The 19,364-nt window shown below is 32.6% G+C and overlaps 2 protein-coding genes across 3 annotated transcripts in view; one reads left to right on the forward strand and one right to left on the reverse strand.

Moving 5' to 3' along the window:
• LOC110096029 (polyadenylate-binding protein RBP47) overlaps positions 1–4,058 on the forward strand; it is a 43,190-nt gene extending 39,132 nt beyond the window's left edge. The window contains exon 6 of the mRNA XM_020821782.2: positions 3,660–4,058. Within this exon, the coding sequence (XP_020677441.1) occupies positions 3,660–3,815 (156 nt within the window). The 3' untranslated portion in view covers positions 3,816–4,058. The remainder of the gene's footprint in view (positions 1–3,659) is intronic.
• A 3,755-nt stretch (positions 4,059–7,813) lies between these two features.
• On the reverse strand, positions 7,814–11,366 carry LOC110096022. 2 transcript variants are annotated; one of them, XM_020821772.2, is made up of 11 exons: positions 11,279–11,366; positions 11,028–11,168; positions 10,392–10,496; positions 10,191–10,307; positions 9,650–10,099; positions 9,194–9,558; positions 8,997–9,096; positions 8,787–8,846; positions 8,620–8,703; positions 8,419–8,535; positions 7,814–8,246 (listed from the first exon to the last, which is right to left on the reverse strand). In XM_020821772.2, the coding sequence occupies exons 2-11, from the start codon at positions 11,148–11,150 to the stop codon at positions 7,947–7,949; spliced, it is 1,821 nt and encodes a 606-aa protein (XP_020677431.1). In that variant the 5' UTR covers positions 11,151–11,168; positions 11,279–11,366; the 3' UTR covers positions 7,814–7,946. The 2 variants fall into 2 exon arrangements, with proteins under 2 accessions (XP_020677431.1, XP_020677432.1); XM_020821773.2 differs by lacking the exons at positions 11,028–11,168; positions 11,279–11,366 and adding an exon at positions 10,586–11,008.
• Between the last annotated feature and the right edge of the window lie 7,998 nt (positions 11,367–19,364).

Genomic DNA, 19,364 nt, shown 5'->3' on the forward strand with positions numbered 1-19,364 from the left:
TACCTAGCAGTACCGAGCATGTACCTACCAGTACCGAGCATGTACCTACCAGTACCGAGCATGTACCTACCAGTACCGACCATGTACCTACCAGTACCGAGCATGTACTGAGCAGTACCGAGCATGTACTGAGCAGTACCGAGCATGTACTGAGCAGTACCGAGCATGTACTGAGCAGTACCGAGCATGTACTTAGCGATACCGAGCGGTACCGAGCATGTACATTAGGTTTTTCAATAATGAAGAGAAGAAATGGCGAAATTCACTTACAGTTCTTAGCTCTCTTGCGCGCAGAAGGTGTTCTGTTTGACCTTGATTGCGAACTTTGCCTTGAATGACAGCAGAAATAACGCAAGAACGAAGGAATGAGAAAGACGAGCTCTGCTTGGCCTAGCAGAAATGACGAAGGAACGGGAGGCGAAGTCAGCGGGCTTCGTTTGGCATCGACTGAGAGCTCTCCTGGTCCGCCCTAGAAAATTTTTTTCGTGGATCGGAAAAATAGGGCTTCTTGTTCGCGAAATGGCTAAATAGAACGAACGATTTTATCATATAATAACCGGACACGCGTGTCAAACACACGTGTCCGATTTAAATTTTAATGTTTTAAATTCCGACACTCCAATGCCGTGTCAGACACGTGTCCATGCCGTGTCCGACGCGTGTCCGTGTCCGACACGTGTCCGACACTGCATACTTTCTTTAAGAGGCGTGTCGGTGCATCATAGCTCACTTATAGCCTTCATTGCAACAACCTTATTTTTATCATTCTTTCACTTTGGAATCAATTATTACCACATTTTTCCTTCCCATGGATCACAAAAATACCCAGGTTCTCTTGGCCCTTAGTTCATTCGGAAACTAGACTAACAACCCAAATTTGATGAGGGAGTTACAAAACATGCATTTAACATTTTATTTGAATGAAAAGAATTACCTCAAGTGGTCATAAATGATTTGCATTTTCTTGGAGTGAAAAAATGAATTTGAGCCATTCATTTAGTACTGAATCTTAACAAATTGTAATACCTCAAAAAAAAAAAAAGAAGTAAAAGTTCAATATTTTTTTCTTAATTAGATTATGACGAAATAATAAATTCTATGAAAATTTCCGACAAGTTTTTTCCTTAATATATTAAGATTAAAGTTTAATTTTCATTTTACAGCAATTTAATTATTAACAGTAATTTACCATTTAATAATATATGTTATTTACTAAATCTTTTCATAGTAATTTAAAATAATTATAAATAAACTTATTGGGAATTTTCATAGAATTTATTATTTCTTCATAATCTAATTAAGAAAATAAATATTAAACTTTTACCTGAAATTTTTTTTGAGGTATTACAATTCTTCCCTTCTTATTCGAATTTCATTTCCGAAATCGAACTTTTCATACTTTCTCAAATAAGTTAGGAAACTTTTGTCTTATCTCTGCTTGTTTTTTTATTGTAGCCTATTTTACTAATCGGTGCTTTCATTTTATTTTTACATAATGAATCATTCAGCTTCTCAATTTACGAACATCCCTTTCTAATATCTTTTCAGGTTCCTCAACATATGTCAAATCATTCTGAAGTTCAATTTCATTTTGTGGAATTCTTTGATATTCGTATATAACCCACTTTCTGAGCATTGACACATGAAAAATATTATGCACATTAGACATATCTGCAGGTAGTGCTGACTTGTAAGCAACATTTCCCACTATTTCAATTATCTCAAATGGACCAATGTATTTAGGATTGAGTTTTCCACCTTGGCCAAATCTAGAAACACTCTTCATTTGTCTAACTTTCAAGAATACAAAATCTCTCACATCAAACTATATCATTTTATGCTTGGGGTCATAGTATTTTTGTTGACGGTCTTGTGCTGTTTTTAATCTGTCTCTAATTAATTTGACATTTTCAATGTTTTGATCAATTAACTATGGACCCAATAATTGTCTCTCTCCAATTTCAACTCAACTCAACAGAGTTCTGCATTTTCTGACATACAAAACTTCATATGGAGTCATCTTGATACTTGATTGTCAGCTATTATTATAAGTGAATTCTATTAACATAATATGTTCTTCCCAGCTACCTCTAAAATCCAACATACATAATCCTAACGAATCTTCGAGTACCTGAATCAATCTTTTTGATTGACCATCTATCTGTGGATGAAATGAAGTACTCAACTTTAATTTTGTGTCCAAACTTTCATGTATACTCTTCCATAATTTGGATGTAAAATGTCTATCTTTATCCGATACAATAGCCTTAAGAATTCTATGCAATCTAATGTTTCCTTCAAAAATAACTAAGTCAATTTCTCAACTGAATCAGTCTAACGAATAGGTAGAAAATATTCTTACTTTGTTAGTCTATCAATCACAACCCATATATAGTCATATCTTTGCCTTAATCTGGGAAATCCTGTAACAAAATCCATGACTATTTCCTCCCACTTCTATTCTGAAATTGGTTAAGATTGTAACATGCCACTAGGTTTCTGATGCTCAGCTTTAACAACTTGACACTTTTCACATTTAGCCACATATTATGCCACATCTCTTTTCATTCTAGGCCACCAACATAAGATCTTTAAATCTTTGTATATCTTCGTGCTTCATGGACGGATTGAATACCAAAGTTGTGAGCTTCAAATAAAATCTCCTGAATTAACTTTGATTCCTTCGGCATCCACAAACGTTGATTGCTGCTGATTCTTCCTTGATCTACACTGACATTACTTTCTTTTGCCTGATTGCCATTATTACTCCATAAGCTTCTTATATTCGGCACTAGTCTTCTGAACTGCACTGATTCTTTCCTCTTAAGGATAAACCATCATCTAATTTAAACTAACTGAATCCTGATTATTCTGTATTATGACCTTTACTTGTAATGCTTCCATATCTTTAATTAATCCTTCCTCTGAAGTCAACATTAAATTTACTTGCTCTCTAGACTTTTTGCTTAATGCGTCTGCCACAACATTAGCTTTTCCTGGGCAATACTAAATGTCCAGATCATAGTCTTTGATCAATTATAGACATCTTTTGTCTCAAATTTAATTCTTTCTGAGTGAAAATGTACTTTAAATTTTTATGATTCGTTAATATTTCACATCTTACTTCATACAAATAGTGTATCTAAATTTTTAATGCAAACACCACTGCAGCTAATTCTAAATCATGAATTGGATAATTCTTTTTATGAGGTTTCAAATATGAAAGCATAGGGTGATACATAACTCAACCCTTTCAAAGAAGCATTATTGAATAATTGAAATCCTTCCGTTCCATTCTTTTAATAGTGAAATTATTTTGTGACTCCTCACCTTATGGATATAGGACATTTTTTACTGAACTACATATTCTTTTAATAGTGAAATTATTTTGTGACTCATCACCTTATGGATATAGGACATTTTTTACTGAACTACATAAATCTTGTTGCTCTTGTTTCTGCTTATTTCTAATTCTATTGTTTCTATTTTATATTGAGTATGTGATGCTAGTTTAGTTATTCTAGATTAATTTGATTTCTCTTTTTTGGCGCTCAAGTGATTTGGGCACTTCCATTGCAATATTTTTTTATTTACTTAGAATATGAATTTATTTAGTTAAATACCATAACTTTCTTCTGCAATTTCTTTTTTTTTTTCAGTTGAGAGTGGATTCTATGAACCGGCGGAGCGGTGGGTACTATGGCGCACAAATCTATGGGGGATATGGCTATGCTGTGCCGTTTCAGCATCCTGGCATGTACGCTGCTGCTTATGGTCCTTACTCCACTTATGGTTTCCAGCAACAGGTCAGTTAGTGGCTTTATCTAAGCTGGCTTCCAGGTTATAGTGAGTAATGGAAAATAGATGCAGTGTAAAATACACCTACAAACCAGTACTATCTTTAGTTAATTCCTCAATTTCTGAGGATATTTCTCACATTCTTTGAAAATTTTGACTGATTGTTGGTAGAAAAAAACTAGATTATTTGTACTGTACTGCAATTATGTGCTTGAATTGTTATCCATTCTTTCATAGAATACTTTGTTATCTTGTTATTAGAATTGGTAATTTGCTATTTTGAATGCTGATTTGTGAATCCTTAATGGAGTTCAAGAGTCCTCATTTGACAACAATTATTACCTTTGGATTTCGAAAAATTATTCTGTGCCGACACCAAACGTCGTCCGGAGCCCAATGAAAATGCGCCACGTCAACCCCGCTCGGTATCGGGCTCGGTACCGGATGACGTGGTTGCACCTGATTCGCCTCTGGACGATAAGTTATGTCCGGAATCTGCACATAGTAATTTCTCTTTGATTAGTTTTATGTGTGGATGATGAAAGTATATAGTTATTATGCATTCGTTGTTTATTTTATGTTTTTAGTACACAATCAGTACATGCTAACTACTATAAAAAAAATATTATGGTAAAGAGAGAATACATAATTATAGAAAAAAAATATTATGCCTAATAGTTTCTCCTATTTGAGAGGATTATAAGAAAGATTTCTACAGGGGTTTGAATCTTCTCTGGTTATAATTTTAGTTAATTTCATCTTAGTATCCGTGTAATTGCAACTTTAAATGGTTAGGATTGAGCCATAAAATTCAAATTGTATTGTACAGTTAATTACTGTTGTAACTATAGAAGATGTGAAACTGATATGAGACACATTCATGGCTTTACTATTTTTTGCAATGAAGCTATTAGGAGTTCTAATCAAAGTATTCTTAAAACAAACATCCTAAGATTGAATAAAAATAGGAGATTACTGCGACTAATTTAGATAATTTTATTATGAATTTTTATAATAATTTTTTAGTATATATATATATATATTGAATTCAGCAAAAAATAAAAATACAAGGTTTTGTTTGAGATAGTTTTGTTAATGCTTTAAAAAAAATTTTAGTTTATTTTTTTTATTAAAAAAGTAATTTAAAAAAGAAGTAAGAAAGTTGTCTTATAATTTTTTATCAAAAATTTTTATCTGTTCATTTTATTGTATGGTTGTATGTAAAAATGTGGCATTTAGTGTATTTTTTAATGTGTAACAAGGAGGGGGGGTTTTAGCATATTCATTCTATATATCCTTTTATTTCTATGCTTAATTTAAATTCAAATAATATATTACATTCCTATATTTATTTAATATCAAATGTGTCACTCATATTTCTCATGTAATTCATATATTTGATATTAAATGAACTATTGTGTGGTATAGTATGTAATATTATATTTAGTTGTCGATTTAAATAGAGTGGTATATGATGATTGTAATTGTAAATCTTCTAATAAAAAAATTAAAATTATATATATTATATATTAATGTACCATATAAATATCTAATATCAACGTATGATAGCTCATCAAAATTTTAAATATTATAATTGTAATGATTATTGCTCTTATATATAAAATATGCCAATGAACAACCTCTTTGACAGGACTAATTCAAAGCAAAATCATTTTTGTTTGACCCATAGACACATTATTAAAAAATAGTGTGATTAGATATTCATGTTGAGTCTTTTTTATAATATTTGTCATTAAAATAAGATTTCTAATCATACTCTTAAGATTATAACAATAACTTTTCAAGGAGTATGATTATGATTTGCATGACTAAATATATTAATCATAATTTTTAATAGAAAAATAATTAAATAATTATCTTCATTTATAATAATTTGTTAACAAAATATTGATAAAAGTTTATAAACTATGTCTAAAACATGTGATTGATTAGTTTTTTTATATCATACTATCTCAAAAATAATCATAAAAATATTTCAATCCCAAATTATTAGAATAACAGTGAGTAAACATTACCTAAGATTGGATTAATTATTATGTGCAGACACCGAACGTCGAATGCCGTCCGAAGACCAACCAGAATGCGTCACGTCATCCCTTCGCTTGGTACCGCGGCTCGGTATTGCTGACGTGGCTGCACCTGATTCGTCCAGCCTCCACACAGAATAATTTATCCTAAGATTAATGAAAAGGTGCTAGTGCTTGGATCTATGAATAAAAATGGGGACCAAAGAGCCCTTTTGTTTCTTTTATAAAGACATGGGAGTAGCTACTAACCACTCCACTGCTCATCAATCCTATTCCTTATTTGCTTACAGAGACCTTTTGTATTAATGAGATCCAAAGCTCAATATATGCAAGTCTCTTGCCCACCAACCCTAATTTATAAGGGCACTCTTTTTCTCCTTTGTTATCTTCATAGAAAAAGGCTGAGCTTCCATGAATGGACCACACATCCTTTTTGTTGAATATTTTTAAGCATGTGGGACAGTTCAATTGCTGGATTGAAGCAATTGGTACAATCTTGATTGCAATCCAATTCTCTCTCCTTTCATCAATGCATGATTTTAGGTTTTGCAGCTTTAATAAATCATATATAAGTAGATAAATATTTTTTTTATCAACAATAAAAAAAAGGGTTTATTAAAAAAGTTAAACAAATATTCTAATTTTCTTAGAACTAACTTTTGTTAAAAGAAATTTTGAAATTATTAGCATATAACATTTTTCTTAAATATGTTCATTTTAGATATGAAATAAAATAAATTCGAGTTATTTTATTAAATTTCGTAGCATTTGTAATATTTTTTTAAAAATTTTTCTAATTTTTATCAATTAAAATATTACACAAGTTGTTTGCATTAATGTAAGGCAGTTTCTAAGGCTCTGTTGGACATTGATGTCTACTGCTTTGGTGCTAAGCTTATATGATTAAAATTATTATCTGAACTATTGTGAGAGTTGTATTTGTTTGGCTGAAAATTATTGTGATGTTGATATGAGTTGATAGAGTGACTCAAATGAATAATATGAATTTCATATAATTATGATATAATATCATAATCATAAAATAAATTAAGAATTAATAATTTAAGATAGAAAAACCAAAATCCATCATGAATAAAATTTTTCTAATTTTTCTCTGAATTTTGTGTAGGATAGCAACCCTTTGTCTTAATTCTTGATCTTTTCATTGACATATTACACTGTCTAAGTACATGATTATTGCCTGATTGGCACGAGAAATTATTCTTTGTAGAGTTCGGACAGAAAGAACCGTTCGAATATGTGAGTGTATACAGTGTGTATCAATTTTTTGTACATATTGTTTGTACACAGTGTATACACTCACAGTCCGAATGATTCTTCCCGTCCGAACTCCACACGGAATAGTGGCTGCAATTGATTTCAATGCCTACAATAAGATCAGTAATTGATATTGAATTTTCTTATTTAGCATTAGTTGTTTTGCTGCAATAACTAATTTTGCTGTATTCATGTCGACAGTATTTTGGGAAGAAAATTATTTTCTGGATCATCCATTCATAGCAAATAATTTGCATTCTGTATTCAGATAAGAACTGCCACTCCCTTCACTTCTGACATCCAAACTAATAGCAGTATGAACTTATAGATTTTACAATGAATATTTAAGACTCATTAATGACTCTCTAAGGCACAAACGGGGAAAAGTATCTTTACACAAAGAAAGTCCAATACTGTTTTGTACGACAAAAAATGTCTTTTGTGTGTTTTATTTCCTTCAGCTTATTTGCCCTCAGTGATTTTAATTACACCACAAATTAAGGCTTCGTTTGGGATGACTTTCTTACTGCTTTTTAAAGCAGCTTTTTAATAGAAAAATTAATTTTTCTACTAAAAAGCTGCTTTAAGAAGCATTAAGAAAGTCATCCCAAACGAAGCCTAAGTCTCGGCAAAAGAGCGGCAGCATACAAACAACAAAGTACTAATCTGCATGAAACACAGCTGCAAAATTTACGAGACAAATCAATTGAACTCTTTATAGATCTCAACTGGCATTTCTTTCTTAAGGATTTGCACAAAAATGGGACAGCCCTGAACATTTTTGAACCATTTTGGGCTTATAACAAACTGAAAAAAACAGATCTAAGGGACAATGAGATACCTGAATCTAAACTCATATGGAAGTACTTGAACTGCCTGTGGAATTACAAATCTACTCATTCCTAGGCATTCAATTGCAACATTTCTAAGTTCAGTTGGCAACTGGATACATATCCAGTCCATTAGTGACTCTATGTCCTTGGCAAAATCTAGCAGATACCAATCCAATAGTTTTGGTATAGCCAATCTGTTTGGCTTCGCTATGCCAATTGCTGCTTGCAGGTAATCCTGTTTTGCTTCTTCTAGCTGCTGTTGTACATGAGATGCAGTGTAAACTCTCACCTATAATTAAAACAAGTATGTGCTGCGTTATACTCTAGCTTTTTAGAACATAAGAAGCACCTTAATGGTATCTTTGTGTACAACCTGCTTCTAATCCTTTCACAAGGCATGCAATCTATTGGAGTATATTTGAGGAAATAGTGTAAGAAGAATTTAAATTCATTAAACTTACCGTTGGGGACGACCAACTTCCACAAGAAAGCGCGAATGTGACCAATGGTTCAGGCCAATCTAATCTGAACATGGTCCTTGTTGTTTTCTCATCACTTCTTAATCCCTCTAATGTGATCTGTTAAAGGATGCAAATATGGTCATTTGGTCTTAACAGTGGAAAGGTTAAGACCAGTAGTAAAATTAATGGAATTATGCTCACATGTTTTGAGTAATAAGGCAATCTAAGTATGAAGTGTTCAATGTTCATTGCACTAAGCAAGTGTCCACCCACATTTACCATTGCCTGAATAGCATAAGAAATAAATAGATTAAATGATTTTTCTTTTCTTAGAAGTTCAAGGAAATGAAGACTGAGCAGTAATATACCTTAAGCATTTGCTCCACAACCATCTGTGGAGTGGTAGGAATACCATTCTCTAGAAAAGCCTTGCAAATTATAAGAATTTTATAAATGATATTGATAGTTTAGTATTTACCAAACTTTAAAAATGACAAGAAAAAAAAAAGAGTAAGAAAGCAAATATATATAATCATTCAAATCATACTGAATTGAATCAGGCAGCAAGTTTAGCTTACATTCATCATACATGAATTATATATATTAATCCAGAAAGCAAGCTTCTGTTGATGAGTAAGCTCAGATACATCCACAGATGAAAGCTTCTTCAATAATAATCTAATTCGGAATTAAATGAAAATTAGCTCAGCTAGCAATGAATGAGTTGCTCAAAGAAAGTATTCAAGTATAAACACATTCAGCTCACAAAACTTACTTAAGTCTTTGAGTGAGAAATAATGAATTTGTGATAAGATTTGGATCAAGAGAGCTTGCTTCTAATGCATGGAGATGCTGGTATGGTCCTAAGTCCCTTCTTCCGAATTCTGAACAAATACCATAAGGATCGAGAAATTCTTCAATCTCCAAACCGTCGGAAGAGCCTGATATAGATGGAGAAAACTCGCTCTCCACCACCATTCTGTTCTTTGGTAAGCTAATCCTTGAGAAAATACTCAAGAGGCACTTCAAGATTTCCTCTGACAATTTGTTTGGACCACTAGTTTCTTTACATGCCATTTTATCAGAAGCCTTCTGAAAGCTAGCAATTTTTATGTCCTTGTCAGCTACTTGATTTTTTGGCTGGAAAAAAGATTGAAGTAACAATTAGTTTGCCAATTAGATGTTTACACGAATTCATCTTACCAAGAAGAGACTCATGGGCACACTTCACCTTAGAATCTAACATGCTTAGGCTTTGAACCTTCTTTAGTGGTGATTGATTGCAAGTCTTGGCAGAATTTGCATTCAACTGGTTCTCTTTACCTCTAGGTTCTTCAGCCAAAGAAGAATTGGGTTTCTTTGGAAGCCGATTCCCTTTGATAACACAATTGGAAGGAAACGGCTGGTTTCCATCCAAAGACCACCGCTTCGAGGGCGATGTGCTGCTGATAGAAGAAGCATTGTTACCGGTCGATCGAGATTGAACTTTGTGTAGCTCGGGGTTCTTTGCATTCTGTGAGAACTGATCATGGCATGAATCCAATCCGTTTTCACTACTTCTCTTGGATGAAGAGATGTAGATGGCTTCTTGGTAGAGACCTTGTCGAAAATTCACCACCTGTTCTTCGAGCCTAACCACCTCCTCCTCCAACACAGCTACTTCAGCAAGAAGCTCTAGTGTCTTGAGATACAAAGGAAATTATACCAAATCGGATTTCTTTCACATTGAGACAGAGAAGAAAAAAAAAAAGAATCGAGTAAAATGTACTTACATATGAAGGCAGATAAGGAGGGAGCCGTGGGAGAGCACCCAAGGGTCTGGTAAAAGCTCTCTTTAATGCTCTGTGAACATTCTCTTCGCATCTAAGCTTCTTTCTCAGCTTATCAACCTGCAAGTTATGAAAATTTTAAAAAGAAGGGAAGAACAATGACAGCGAGACAAATCAAATCAAATCAAATTAAAGAAGAATTACATCTTGTTGCAAAGCAATCTTTCTCTCTCTCCTTGAGAGGCATTTTGATGTTTCCTTTAATTTGCTCCCCTCAGCCGCCTCATTCTTCTTCTCATTCTCCATCTCCTTCACCAAGAAAGATTCATAGAGAAATTAAACATGATTTAATAAAGATCAATTACTAGCCGAAAAGGAAAAAGCAGTGTTTAAAATACCCCAATCGGATTCCTATCCGAATTGCTCTCATTCTCCAACGGAGAAGAGATGGCAAGTGAAATCAAAGAACCCATTCCAAATTTAGATCAGAGACCGACCAACTAACCAATCAGAACCTTCAGGTAAAGATAGTATTGATGGAAAATAAAAAGAAACCTATTAAGAAACCAAAGAAAAGGCGCCTTGCAAGATAAACCCTATGCATTCCCAATGCCCAAACCAATCGATTTCTTCCAAGACGTCAAACGAAAAACAATCAGTAATCAAACGACTGCACCTACTTTTCAACATCGAGTCAATCGCCACAAACCCCTCAATTCCCACTTCGAAAACCCACAAATACATCACGAATTTCCACAAAGGAGCCAACTTTACGCACGCAGGAGCATCAAAATCCAGATAAAAGCAACTTCATAATGTGTTTTGTACAAAGAAGTTTACTTTATCGTGCTTCGGGGTAGCTTTCATGGCCTGCACTGCTGTCCTCATTCTAGTGTTCATCTCCTCCCCTTCTTCCTTACACCGAGTCCTTCCCCTGTAACCCGCTTTATTTCTTAAAAGCATACACAGCTCTTCTTCTCTCTGAAAACGAAGTGAAAAAGGTAAATAGCCATTACAGTAATATAAATACAAGACGCTGAAGACGAGCAGCCATTGAAATAAAGCCAATATAGAGCTACGGAAATCGAAACCTGGAGAAAAACCTTAGTTTCTTTCTTGGGGCGGGAAAATTGAATGAGAGAGAGAGAGAGAGAGATTCTTCAGCTTCTAATGCTGCTCTACTTCCCAGGACCTGGGGTTATTTATCCCTTACTCTCTGCGCTAGTTTCCGGGCCGGCCGGGCTCAACCCACCGTCTTTGGGCTCACCGAGAAGCAGCGGACCGGTGTCCAGCTGGCGCAAATTCGCCAACGCCACGTTGCCACCTCAGGAGAAGAGTTGCAGTTCCGCACGCGCCGGTGCCACGCAGGGCATCATGAGTTAACGTGCGCCTTTTCTTTTCAGCCTCCTGCTTGTGCCTTTTTTAATCTTTCCGTAGTATGTTGTCATGACGGAAATGCCCTCGCGTGGGATTGTCAGTCGGTTCAAGGACTGGCCGGTTTTTGTTGAACCGGTTCGGTGGCTTAATTTGAAAATTAAGAACTACTTCTATCATAATAACTATCAGTAGATTCATCACCATATGAAGTAATACATTATAAACCCTAACTTCTTCTTTTTTTTTAATTAAGAAGTAAAATATTATTAATTACAAAAATTAATAAAAAATATATCAAAATATTATATATATATTTTTTAATTCTTTTTTAGTCTCTTGATTAAAAGCATTAACATTTATTAAAAACAAAATGAGTGCGCAAATAGTTAAAAATATATAGCTTAGCACTCTCCGTACAAATGCATAGTTGAAAATTAATAGTGATTGAGAAAGTTTTATATGTTAATTTTATACAAATATCAAACGTACATATGGATAAAAAAGAAGAATATAAAAGACATTAGAATTTTTACGTAAAAAATCATGAATAAAAAAAAATTATGTGGCTTGATTTAGTTGAATTAATATATTATATACTTGCAATTATAGAAGTCCACTCATTATTACCAATAGAGGTGTCAATTTCGGGTCACGGGCCGGGTTTGGGTCGAATCCGAAACAGATCCGGTACTATTCGGGTCAACCCGAACCCGAACCGTTTTTGAAAACGGACCAGTTTTTTCCTGACATGAACCCATCCCGCTTCGGGTTCGGGTCAACCCGACATGACCCGAATGACCCGTTTCCAACAAAAAATTGCTAGTTTTCCAGTAAAAAACGGGCCTATCTCCTCTTTTTCCGGTTAGAAACGGGTCAAAATCGGGTTGCCTGGTCAAAATCGGGATTTCGGGTCAAAATCGAGTCAATTTCGGGTCAAAGGGTTAACCCGAACCCGACCCGATTTTTGAAACGGGTCGAAATGTTGAACCCAAACCCAACCCGTTTCAGGTTTGGATTGACCCTAACCAGAAATTTTCGGATCGGATTCGTGTTGGATTTTCGGGTCGTGTCAAATATTGACACCCCTAATTACCAATAGAGAAGATATGATTAAAAAGTTAGACGAACTTATTTGGTCTCTTGTAGTTGCATTAGATCTTCTTAGAGAAGTAGCGGAGGGATGACAACGATAATTGTATGATGTTGGTAGGGCAACAATGGTTGGATATTGGTGCTTGGATAATAATGATAGGTGACAGTGGTCGGGTGTTATCATTCAGATGATCGTGATCATATTATGGTTAATAAATTACGTTGGTTGTTGAACGATTTGGTTAAATTGCGATGAGAAGTATTAATATCTCAAGTTCGATACAATGACTAGATATATTGTGTTTCACTTTTTGATTAATAAATTAAATTATATTTTTTAATGACTAAATAATGCATTTTAAATAATTACAATATACTAATTTAAATTAAAATAGTAGGATTAAAAATATATATAATACAATAGAAAATTAAAACTAATTAATTAAATATTCGAAATACATGATTTAATAGAAATAAAGTAGTTATAATTTTCAATTTGAATCTAAATTAAAAAAAAAAAACAAAATTGATGTGATTGCTGAATATTAATTCATAATCGGACGTTGAGGATACAGACGCCGCGAACATCGAACCGGACCGGGACAATGTGCGTAGGGGCAATATCGTAAAAGCAGCATGCGACAACGATCAACTACCACGTGGTACTGGGCAAAGCGGAAAAGCCGAAAGCGCCACCTCTGACCGGGGCAAATCGGGAACATCACCGGCAGCTAACCAGAGGGGCATAACGGGAATAAAAGTAAATTTGGCGTTTGCAGGCTACAGGCTGCCTGTACCGTTATTAGATATTTAATTTTTAATGCTGCTTTTATCAGTTTATTATTGTTTGCTGGCTAAGTGGCTACATGAAGGCTACAGGCTCGTTCAAGAGGAGCACATGTGCGGTGCCTCGTTTGGCATGTTATTTTTTTTAAAGGCTGTTTGGCATGTTGCCTTTTTTAGGAGAATTATAGGGTTTAGCTATGCGGACATCGGACGGTTCGGGAGATCAATCAGAACGGATCATGTCATCCAGTATACAATAGTATTGAGCACCGTTACCGAATAAAAAAATAGCTTGTTGCATTCTAATTGATCTCTGAATATCATCCGGTGTCCGCACAAAATAAATTTTCCTTTTTTAGACTTCCCAGCCATCATCAAATTTGCGACGAGATTTAGGCTTTGTTTGGGGGACTTTTTTATTATTTTTTACTGTAGTTTTTTAATATAAAATTTGATTAAGCTAAAAAAATTTGTACTAAAATGCTATTTCAGAAAACATTAAGAAAGCATTCCCAAATGAAGTCGTAATAATCTTAGTAGAATTATTAATTTAAATAATTGTTGATAAAATCATAATATAATATTCTTTATTTATTAATTTTGTTGGATTTAACATTGCCTAGAAAGATACCACAAATGAATATCAATGATTTTCAAGACTGTTGCTTCTTTTGGGACGACTTTCTTCCTGCTTGTTAATGTTATTATAGTGAAAATAATATAAGCTGTTATAGAAAGCAACTTATTAGTATACTTTTTTTTAAAGCAACAAAAAATTAGTGATTAATAGAAATTATGGTTAAGATTTGAAAAATAAAACAGTACGTACTAAAGCTATCGGAAATGTAGTCTAAGGCTTCGTTTGGGATGGCTTTCTTACTGCTTCTTAAAGCAGCTTTCTAATAGAAAAAATTAATTTTTGTACTAAAAAATTGCTTTAAGAAGCAGTAAGGCTTCGTTTGGGACGGCTTTTTTATTGCTTCTGAAAACGGAGTTTTAATACAAAAATTAAATAAATTGTACTACAACTCCGTTTTAAAAAGCAATAAAAAAGCCGTCCCAAACGAAGCCTAAGTCAACAAGTGCAGCTTTTATTTTGCTTCTTAAAGCATCTTTCTAGTATTAAAAAGAGAGAGAGAGAGAAAGCCATCCCAAATGAAGCAGTAAGTCAAATTAAAATTTTTGTATTAAAAGATGATAAGAAGCAATAAAAAAACCGTTCCAAACGAAGCCTTAATTGAATGAATCGGGGTGAGTTTAGTAAGTCAATTTTGAGAGCCGAGAAAACTGATTTTTGTAATATATCTCTATGATAATCTTTTCGTCTAAGTCAACTCAAATATTATGAATTTTTCTTTTTCAAAATTTTAATGTAAAAATTCGGATGTAAACTATATATTTTTTTGCTATATGTATTTACGTAAGAATTCTATCATAAATATTTTACTGCACAATAATATATATCTAAATAGAACATGTAATTACTAAGAAAAGTATTTTTAATAGATTGTCTTATAGGGAAAAATATGATCATCGTTTTTTTGATAAATTAATCTCAATTATATGCTATTCTTCAATAAAAGAAAGATTTTTATGTAAAAATAATGAGAGGATTTTTTTTTTAAAGATTATGAATATTAATAATAAGAAGATTATTAACATTAATATTAACAAGGATAAACTTTTTTAAATCAAATATCATTCTTTTTTATAATTTTCGATCACTTGAAATATTAATAAAAAAAAAATCTTTATATCATTAATAAATTTTGAAAATTTTCATCTCTTTTTTTAAGTGTTTATCATTAAACTTGAAAAATATATATATATTCATAGAAACAAATAATAAATAATTCAATAAAGATACTTTATTTCAATCTGACTCACAATTAAAAAATATTTCAATCTTACTGAAATTTAATAAAAAAAGTATTATTAAATTAAACATGATTTATTTCCTCTCTTCACTAAAGAATTTATTTTATATTTTATTTATATAGTACAATATATGATTATTTTTTCCTTGCATTGAGAAGAATATTTGAATAGAATCCCATACATACATTGCATAGACAAAGGCATATATAATTAATTCATGGAACAATTTATGAAGACATTAAATATTAATTAATGATAGCTTAAATTACTTAATAAAATATATAAAACAAAAGCTTTGATCCACTTTAGTTATGACTAATGACTTTCTATAAACTTTGTCGCCTTCCCTAAAAACAAATAATTAAGGTTATTTTATTATATTCATATTTAGTTTATTTAATATTGGATGGATAAATAGTAATTTAATATTTGCATATATCATAATAAAATCATTAAAAATTTATTGAAAGTAAAACATATAAATTAAATTATGAATAAAAATAATTAGATGTTAAATTTATAAATAAATAAGATTTGAATGCCACTTAACAACTTATACATGTTACACATCATTGTTTAGATTGGTTGGTGGGCGAGTACAGTTTAGGAACCCCCCAACCTATGCTCAATTCCTCTCATGCGGCAACGTCTCTTACGTGGGGCCCAATCAAGTGCGGGCTAGGAGATTTTTTGGGTGGATGGCTCTTCTAGGTCAATTGAAGATTAGTCACGTCGTCAAGCGTCCTTTCGGGGGTGGCAGCAGATGGTAGTAACGCCGCCAAGAGCCCTAGTAATGTAACGAGAGATATATTTTTCTCTGAAAAGGCGAAATGATTACGCATGAAATTGATTTTGAGGATCAAACTAAGCATATTCAAAAATTTAATGGAGATTTTAAAATAATTTTAGTCAAAGGCAAACTTAATAAATGATGAGATTAGAGTATAAGGCACATGAACCCAACATGTAAGATTCCACAAGATATGATTAATATAGATCTACCTTCTTTATATGGGATTAAAGTTAGCTAAATTAATTTCTTATTTAATACATAAATAAGAATGGATGTAATTCCAATTATATGCAACATGATTAAGATCACCAAACATCCAAATCTCTTTGGAATGTCCTTTAGTGAGACACCATTAATTAATGTTACATTTAATTATTAATTTTACAATATAATTTACTTATCTTTGTGATTTTTTATTTTTGCTTTAAATATTCATATTTCATAGAAATCTCTTCAAAATTTATTATTTTGCATTCGAAATTATTGTTAGTTGATTTTTCTTAAAAATAAAATATATAAGAAAAATAAATCATAAAAATGAAAATTTTATTTATTTGTAATAATGACATGATAACATTTAAATAAGTGAATAATATAATTTCTATTGTAAATTTTATTGGGTTTTATTTGTTTTTCATCAGTAAACTTTTTAATCATATTCATCAAGCAACAAAAGCGTCAACGATGGACCCCACTCAAAGGTTCCACGTGGAGGAAGTAGAATATAAAACATTGCTGTTTCCTATTGAATAGCAGACAGGAAATGAGATCTAATCCACAATGATAATAAACAAACTTGAGAGGAAAGCAAGGAGCCAATTAAGGAGTGAAATAGATAGTAAAAGGGAACCTTGTCGTTTAATCATGAGGGTGGTAGAATTTAATAAAGTGATCACCTCGAGAAGATGGTCTGAACTTAACTGGTAAAACTGTAGAGATAGGAAAGATTATTACGTGCAGATGTCGAACGTTGTTCATCATTTGTAAATCAATCAGAATGCACCACGTCAGTCGTACTGAGCCGGGTACCGAGTAATACCGAGTCGGGTACAGAGCAGGGGGTGACGTGTTGCATTTTGATTGGTCTTCAGACGACGTTCGACGTTTGCACAGAATAATTTCACGTAGAGATAGATGTTGTGAGGTTTTGTATTTGGCTCACAATATTTGAATTACTCTAGTTCTTGAAATAGCCTATTGATTCTATACTTATGAGATTTTTCGAGCAATAAAAAAGGTACACCCAAGTCTTCTAAAATATAACTAAAAGATATATGATATGACTGTTATGGATATGATGACATAATGATTATAATTTCAATAAATATACATGGACAATTATTTTATAGAAGTGGTTGGAGAGACTACCAGTCGAGTCGATAAAGTCATCGGCAAGTCTGATCTCTTGTGTGGCCCAGGTTGGGGTGACTGGCTGACTCTTTTGGCTTATGTGAGTTTCACCCAGGTTGCAGCGAGTGTGCTCCAAGTGAAGATAAGTGACTCTTGAGGTGCCTTGATCCATAAAAAAGTTCACCCAATTGCCTTAACTTGCATGGAATTGTATGTTGGGCAAATACATGTTTAGGAATGATGTAATAGGAGAACCATAGGTTAAAAAATAACAAACTTTATCATATTCAATGTTTGATTGTTATTTATTTTTTCTCTAAGAATTGCATTTAATATGCATCTATTAAACCATATTCAAACAATATTTATTTTTGAACTCAGGATTCTCCTTTCATGTTATAGCAAAGACATTCGGCATTAAATATAAATTAAAGAAAATATTTAATAAAGTCATAACAAAATAAAAAATAAAGATATATAAACTTCTTATTTTGAGATATTTAGGCTTCGTTTGGGACAGCTCTCTTACCGTTTTATTTTTCAAGTCGCAACCATAATTTCTTTTTAACCACTATTTTTTTTACTCTTTTTTAGAAAAAATGTTCACTTTAAAAAACTATTTTAACATAACATGCATTTTCACATTGTAGTAGAACATATTCATATATTTATTTATTTATTTATTATTTTTTTAGAACAAGCCCAAATTACATTCAATAAAAAGGTGATTACAACCCAGCCCAATAGAGAAAAACCTAAAAATACAAAGCTATAATAAGTAAATCAAGATAAACAACAACCGGTCTCAGGAAATGTCATGATCTTTCATACAACCGATCAATAGCCGGACAAGGACCATCTATTGGAGGCAATTACAAGCACAGACCAAACATCATCCCACATCCTAAATAAATGCTACCAATCAGAAGAAGAAAAAGGACCATCATGGTTGCCATCAAGCCAATGCCATCCAATGGATGGGCAGAAGGTCGCTTCATCATTGACCAGACTAAAAAATTAGAATTCACCATCGAAAAAGACAGTAGCCAACAGAACACAAAAAACGGAGAGAAGGCCCTAATAGCAAAACACATAGACCAACAACACCAATTACTTCTTTTTCGACTTCCATCTAGAACGTTTGACAACACCATGAAATAGGACTTTTTGAGCAGAACGACTTACATTCAAACTACAACCATCATGAGAGGAATTAGGTTGGGATATTTTAATCTAATTTTTAGTTACCTACACTTAATTATTTTTTAAACTTTTGATAGGCAAATTAATAAACGTCTAATCAACAAAAACTAGTGCTTGGAAAAGCAGTTAGAAAGTCGATGCATGGAATCTATCTTTGCCAAGAAAAAAGGACTGATTGAATTACGTATAATTCATGCTGTTCGGTCGTTATTCGGCACATTCTAAGCACAAATTATTTGATGTCTACAGCAAATTGAAAGATAGAATGGAAGACAGAAATCATAGAGCTATAATTATGAAGGGAATTTCATATAAACAAATTTAATGAATTTTATAAGTTAGTAGGAATGGAAGGCCACATTTTTATAAATTTTACATAAGATTAAACATAAAAAAAATTAAGTTAGAAGATTTAAGGAGATAAATAGGCAAACCAAAGATGAAAAAAAATGTGCAAAAAGATAGGTAAAATATAATTAGCACCTCTTATTGCTCTTATCAAGACTAAAAAGAGGAGGATTCATTTTGCTGATCTCAAATAATTAAGATACAACTAATGATGATATGAAGTTGAATGGTCCATTTGAGACAATTGTAACTTTTTATAAAGCTGGTTGTAAAGTTGTTGTGAAAGTTTTTTTTTTTGAAAGCTGCTGTAGAGAGTAGCTTTCTAACACAAAATTATTGAAAACAATGAT

This window comes from Dendrobium catenatum, unplaced genomic scaffold, assembly GCF_001605985.2.
Source record: "Dendrobium catenatum unplaced genomic scaffold, ASM160598v2 fragScaff_scaffold_1456, whole genome shotgun sequence".
Lineage (NCBI taxonomy): Eukaryota > Viridiplantae > Streptophyta > Magnoliopsida > Asparagales > Orchidaceae > Dendrobium > Dendrobium catenatum.

What these genes read in the sequence shown, in the direction of transcription:
- LOC110096022 (XM_020821772.2), bottom strand. Translation starts at nt 11,150, where the DNA reads ATGCTTTTAAGAAATAAAGCGGGTTACAGGGGAAGGACTCGGTGTAAG. An exon ending in CTACCCCGAAGCACGATAAA is followed by an intron (nt 10,497 to 11,027) that starts GTAAACTTCTTT and finishes TTCTTGGTGAAG; the next exon opens with GAGATGGAGAATGAGAAGAA. An exon ending in CTCCTTATCTGCCTTCATAT is followed by an intron (nt 10,100 to 10,190) that starts GTAAGTACATTT and finishes TTGTATCTCAAG; the next exon opens with ACACTAGAGCTTCTTGCTGA.